The 7,041-nt window shown below is 42.7% G+C and overlaps 1 protein-coding gene across 1 annotated transcript in view; it reads left to right on the forward strand.

The window, feature by feature from the left end:
- The window catches only part of myo16 (myosin XVI), a gene marked incomplete at both ends in the record, with an annotated part of 74,318 nt that extends 71,974 nt beyond the window's left edge, over positions 1-2,344 (forward strand). Inside the window, one exon of the mRNA XM_083996669.1 lies at positions 2,174-2,344. Within this exon, the coding sequence (XP_083852795.1) occupies positions 2,174-2,344 (171 nt within the window). The remainder of the gene's footprint in view (positions 1-2,173) is intronic.
- Positions 2,345-7,041: the final 4,697 nt, after the last annotated feature.

The raw sequence follows: 7,041 nt of genomic DNA on the forward strand, positions 1-7,041 counted from the left end.
CCACCCCCTCTGCAGTTCCTCTTTTTTGTCCAACAACACTGGCAAACTGGTTCTAGAAATACAAGCTGTTTAGTGACCCTATGTTTTCACTGATGAAGACAAAGTAGTGCAACAAATCAGGAGACAGACTTACTCAACAGAATGCAAAGACTACTGTTGGAGGAGTGTTGTTTCAGGGTACAGGTAAAGACCCCTCTGCATTGGCACTCCCACACTGTCGCCTGATTGGTCCCATTCAAGCGAATGAGCTCAACTCAGCACAAACTGTTCTATGTTCTACACTATATGATTGAAATTATAGGGACATCCCTGCTCAGTGTGTGTGTGTGTCCATGTAAAGTCAAGCATTGCAGAAGGACACATTGTTCCTACTTGACTACTGTTCCAGTAGCTGATGTTCCCGGCTGGCGCCAGTGCAGAGAATAGCCTGGCAGGGAGGTGTAAATTATGGATTAGGTCGTTGAGTATTGTGCTTGTGCAGGCAGTCAATCTGTGTGTGTGTGTGAGAGAGAGAGAGAGAGTGCACACATATGAACATTCACAGCTGTGTGCTTCTGCATGTATGTCAAAGTTGGAATGCATCACTAAATGTACAGTATGCTTGTTCCATTATACTGTATGTTCTGGTGACTTGATTTAGCTCACTGCTACAACTCCAGCAGTCGTGAAAAACAGAAAACGGGGTCAACGGGAGCGACCGTAAACATTGAGACACCAGAAGAAAAAAAAGTTCATTTTAATCTGATGAGGCTGGCTTTATATTTTAGGTATTTGTAGTATTTGTACTCTTGTCAATAAATGATTCATGAGAAGACCCAAAACCAACAATGAAAGCGTGTGGCCAAAGCTTGATAGATCTCCAACTTAGTGTGCTGCACCATTACACTAGAAAACATGTTCCCTCGCTATGATCAACATGGCCACTGTAGTTTATTTTAAGTCAGTCCCAAATAAATTGTCCTGCTGCTGCAAATTCTCACGACGTACCAGCTGTGTATGAATCAGCTGCCGGAAATGTTTTTATCATGAACGAGCCTTTGAAAAAGTTACACTCTATTACTGAGCTGCGACAGAGTGGCACTTTTTTCCTTTTGGTGTTTTCCTGTCAGCGGGAAATGCACACTATATCCATATAATTTTAATCCCATCTCTGAGCATAAAGATCAGTTTTTTGCCCTTTAACTGGCCGTCAACTGCCACCATTATAACCTCCAGTTCCTAATCTGATCTGGATCATCAGGGCTCGATCCCGGCCGCTGGTATTACTGACTGAGGCAGATTGGAATTCCTATCTGATTGATTTATCTGGGTATTGACTGGCAGATGATTGATGATGCGCTCAAAAGAGACAATTGTATGCATGCATGCGTATGTGTGTGTGTGGGGGTGTGCACTTTGTGTATGGCACTGAGTATTTGTGAGAAAGTAGAGGAGCCAATTTGAGATGCTCCCCACTGTAATCCAAAAGATCTTCTTCAAGGTGATGTACAGCGCGTGGGCTCCAGAGACTGAATATGGAAACGAGCTGCCGTTAAAGCTGTCAGTCAAAGGAGGGATTCCCCCCGCTGCTTCCTGCTGTATCAACGGTCTCACCAAATGGCTGTGCACCCGCCCCAGATTCATCTCCGTGTTGTTCATTAGAGTGATTCATGAGGAAAGCTGTCCCACTTTAGGAGGGGGAAATCAGACCACTGATCGCACTGGCTCTTTCAAGATGATGAATCAGACAGCGTGCTCTGTGGCTGGTCATCTCTAATGGAGACAAGATTAGATGATGATATTTTAAACGTCTTTCATCTGTTTTTAGGATGATTTTGCGGTGACAAGGAGGTGAGGTTTTTCCACACCATTGACAGCCAGAGCCAGCGGCATATTGTTTTTGAGCCGGTTGTCAGTTGTAGGAGTCAAGGAACTGATAAGATTTTGGTCAAGGTCTAGAAAACAAGTTTCACACATGGTTAATATTGTATATGACTCTGGATAAACAGGGATGTAACCTGCACAAGTGCAAGGCCGTAATTCTACTTTTGCTTGTCACTTCTCTCACTGCTATCTCCAATCACAGCCTGGTCATTTCAACTCCCCGTCATCTGTTTGTCCGTCCATTTGGGGGGAAAGTTGTTTTTGTTTTAGTGTGTGATGTGGATCTAATTGTCCGCCATCTCTCCTCCAGGTGTTCCAGCGGTTACGTCTGTCCAACAGGGATGAAAACGCCGCCCTGGGGGAGCTTCTGCGGTGGCGGCGAGTTCAGTGTGAGGGGCGGGGGGACTGGAAGCAACGTCCACCTCCGTCCCCGCCCCTGCCCCCCACGCTGCTCTGGACCAACAGGAAGGCCTCTCCATGACAAAGGCTGTGTAATGCAGTCAGTCGCATGTATTGGTGCTGAAGTTCCTCCCTCTCTTTCTCTTCAACCACACTCACACATGTTCTTTTTATTATTATTATTACTATAATTATTATTATTGGGGTTTTTATGTGGACCAAGAAACCTCAACACCCAGGGGCTCGGCTGAAGCTCCAAGCCCCAGAGCATGAGCCAAGTCCCTGGGCTGTTGGTCCTGCTTCTCCACCTTTGACCTCGACTGTGGAGGACACCCCAACCTATAGAAGTTCAGCACTATGTGACAGAAAAATGAGGAGAGATTCACAGGGAGCTGGGGGTTAAGATCAAATATTTTACTAACATACAGTCAGAATAATAATCAAGATCACGTTATTATTTATCTTAGGGCTTCTGAGATAAAGATTTATGATGTCTGTCCGAGGAATTAAAGAGCTAAGCAGCGGTGTTTTCATTGTAGGTGGATATTAAATGGCCCTCTTAGAGTGTCCTATCCTAGCCTATGATGAGGCGCCGCTGCACACAAAGGAGCTCCATCCCAAAACATGGTGCTGATTATACTTGACATGCTGACCTGTGATGTTCCTGTGAAGAGTTTGTGTGCACCCCCCCACCAACCCCCTCCTCGGATCTCAGACCTCTCTGAAGTTTACAAGTCAACTGACGCCTTTGGACACCTCCGGTTTTTCATCAGTACTGGCTTAGATGTGGGACCTTTTTCAGGTAGACAGCTCTCACTTAGCCTCTCACGTTTGGGCTCTAAGTGCAACTTCAGCCCTGGCAACACGTGCGACCAGGGGTCAGGGTAACCTCAGTGATATCCCACGGTGCACTTCTCTCTTCTCCATTGTTACCACCAGCCTTTGAGGAGCAAAACCCTCTGGCCAAAATGCAAAGCACTGCACTTACCTTTACTATATGAAGGGGATCTAACAAAAAAAAAAACCTGCTGAGGTTGAAGCTAAAATAACAAATCTTTCAGCTGTGAGGTATATGGTTCATGTTGTGAACATGAAACTCTGTGCCAAAGTGACACGACTTGTGAAATATATGTCTAAACTAACACGTACAGTTAAAAAAAAAAAACTGATGTAAACAATTGTCCCCATATACTCAAATATGTACAGACTGGCATAAATGACCAAATCAAAGCTGTTACTGTGCTTCAGTGATGATTGTCTTTGAGAAGATCAACAGAACATGTTAGAAAGAAGAGACAAATAAAAAATAAAAAAAATATTTAAAGAAAACAACAGTCTACACTTGAAACGTAGCAATTTAACTCTCATCGTTCATCATCAACATCTGAACAGTTTTATGTGTTGGGTGTTGTTCAGGAGACTGTGCAGAGCTCAGGGACTCGCGCACAGATGAACTCTGAATTATTGTACAGATTCTTCGAGTCCTCACAGGCGCCCACTACCTGCCGTACCCCCGAAACAAACTGAACCCCTTCCCAACTTGGTCTTCGACCTCACCCCACCAGTCCACCGCCAACTTTCTAATGGATCAAACCGGCTCTACGGGTGTTTCCATGGTAACCGCTATGTAAATTGTGACTAGTCGCGTATGTTGTAGCTTTGACTATTGCAGAGAGCACAGAGATTGAACTGAAAGACAAGGAAAAGGTGAGATAATACTGTCTGTGATGGTGAAACTGAGATTTAAGAATGTCTTGGGTTAGATGCAATGACTAAGGTAAAGAGAAGAGGTTTATTTTAAAATGTGAATATCTTTTTTTCAGAATGATTGTCTATGGCTATGAAATTCTTTATACTCTATTTAATATTATTTGTTTTACCCCTCTTGATCCTATTGTTCTGTTCCTTTAATGCAAGGCAGATGTCTTCATTGTATATGGATGTTTTATTGCACAGTGTTTATGTGGCATCGTGTTGACTTCTGTAATGGGCTGGGTGTGTCTCAACAAGGTGTTTGATCTTTGAAGATCGGAATTGTTAGAGCAACAAAGTATCAATAGCTCTAATTGATTTCTCATTCCCACTGATCACCCACAATGTGTCTGATTGATTCAGCCTTACGAATTAGCAGCACCATCACAGGATCGATGGCGGCTGCTGTCGATGCATGAAGGTGCACAAATATTCAAGAGGAATTAGAGGAGACCACTGATATTCACAACCGAGATGGCAAATCAGCTGAACTGCATTTTCGACTGACTGGCTGAATGTATAAATGCTAATTTTTATTTCACTGCCTGTGTACATCAATAAACCTGTGTATCTTATTACTGGAACATGCACCTGTATCTAGAGTGTACCTGACTGCTTAATGTGATTATTGTCTTCAAAAGTTATGTATGCAGTTCATTTTTATAAAGCAAGTTAATACCAATAAGATTTTTGATTTGCTCCATGATCCACATCTTGTTTTCTGTGACAGGGGGGTCACATGAGGAGTACAGCGTTACAGAACGACTGTACGTCAGACATTTTCATCATAGTACGATTTAATTCCACCTGAGAGAGACAGGGACCGAGATCAAATTAGTCAACTTTGCCAGTGACGGGGAAAGAGAAATTATAGCCTCTGCTCTGTGTCTGTCCTACATTATGATCAGGGTTCTGGTTAAGTCGTGTGCGTTATTGTGTATAAACATGTTTACTGACATCATGTAATGAGAAGATGATACGTTTGATGTCATTGCTTTTTACGTTGCATGACCACGTGTTGGAACTGGCCCCCTATGACGTGCTCATGTGGAAACTTTTTTTTTTAAAGGCTGTCTAATGTGAAGAACTGCTTCCCACTGCACTGTGAATCATTGCACTGTCCCCCGTGTCTCATCATCTTTCCACATCCACCCTCACATATCAGCTACATAGTATGCAATCCCTCATGACCTAGCTGTGTCTGTCGTGAGCACACCAAACTCTGGCAGCCAGATTACTGCCAGTCATCTTTGTCAGTCAGGAATCCTCTGCTCTGAGATCAGCTGGCTCTCTGGTGCTACAGCCAGTGCAGAACGGCCATTCAGTCCCATGTATAGTTGTCCAGAGAGACACAATATTTTAGCACCTGAACAGAGGTATCTCACTGCCTTTCATAGTGTTGTTGTTTTGTTTTTTATTATTGTAATCTTTATTTTGTACATGACATACAGTATGTTTTAACCTGCATACATATGTGTTTGTGGAAAGAAAAAGATTGTATGTGAAATTTCATAATTATTATGTTCCCAATGTTTTATAAGTACTGTACATGTACAGCAATAAAGCACAATTGTGTCAATGCCAGTCGTGTGTGTGTGTTTGTGTGTGAGAAAGTAGTAGACGTGCTGCAAAACCTAAGTACAGTACATTTGCAGTACTGTAAATACTTGACTACATTCCACCACGGGCTTGTTGTGTTTGTGAGTTTCCAAGGAAAGAGCAAAATGGGCAACAGTTCATAACAGACTTTGATGTTTAACAGCAGGAGAGTGAGAGGTGGAAAGACATGATGGGACAAGAGCCATTACAGATCTCAACCGCCATGTCCCCAATAGTTGGGTTGACGCACATAACGTCATTGTAATGTTTTTATGAGGACCAGTTGTTCTGTAGAAAGTAGCTCCACTGAAAACCACTGACAGCCATGCAGGTCTCTGGATCAAACTGTTCTCTTGAAGGAGACGGTATTAAATGTCAGCACAAAATTGCTTTTACCTCAGAGGTATTTGGGTGGGGATAAATTGCACAGTCGAAAATATTTACATACTAGATGTGAGGTCTTACTATCCAATGTAATGTACGAGTGGTGACATTTCCCAGGGTGGGAGGATGCCCTTCCAGGTATTTACTAACCCACGGCTGTTTCTTTTCAGAGTCAGGTCGTGACAAGAACAAGCTATTGTACGTTATCTGGAACAAATTTACCTCACTCCCTCATAAATAATCCACTGTAGTAACTAGGGGTCTGTAGTTGTCACTTTAAAGGTTTGCCTCAGTGTGGGAGCCTGTGTTTGAAGTTTATGTGTCAGTATGTGTCACAGTAAACGGTTTGTACCGCCAGGTGTGTTGTTGTAAAAATGCTCCAGGGTCAAAAGCAGAGAGGAGGCGCTCATCTAAAAAACAAACAAAGTTACAGTAAGTCATCAGGTCACTGTGACAGGACTGTATGAAATGTGACATATTGGCGTGGAAGCCTCACATAAACTGCTGCTCGCTGTAGGCTACTGCTTTGGTTTAACAATTATGTCACAAACAGGTTTTTGATTACAAACTCAACCCAACATGCAAATCAGGATGGTTTTAAGATTTCATTCAAGATGATGTTCAGAAGTAGGACACAATAACAAACTCAACACAACATGCAAATCAGGATGATTTTAATATTTCATTTAAGACTATGTGAAGTAGGACACACAAACATAACATAAGGGTATTCAGTGGAAATAAAAGAATGAGAATAAAGGCAATCTCTTTTGAGATGCCGTTTTTAAATTAATAGAAATCCTGAACAAAAAATCAATTAAATTAATAGAAATCCTGAACACTATATTGTCTCCTACAATATTACAGAACCTATCCAAGCCTCTTCTGTTTTCACTCACAGCTGGTTGGTGCGCTTTCAGTAGAAAACGCTGTAGTACCTCCTCCAGGCCTGTGTGGAGCGTGTGTGGCGCTGTAGTGCTGCCACACAGAAACACCAACAACAGAGAAGAAGACAGAAAGCTTCCCCGCAGTATTCAAACTCCA

This window comes from Trachurus trachurus (assembly GCF_905171665.1).
Source record: "Trachurus trachurus genome assembly, chromosome: 21".
Taxonomy (NCBI): Eukaryota; Metazoa; Chordata; class Actinopteri; order Carangiformes; family Carangidae; genus Trachurus; species Trachurus trachurus.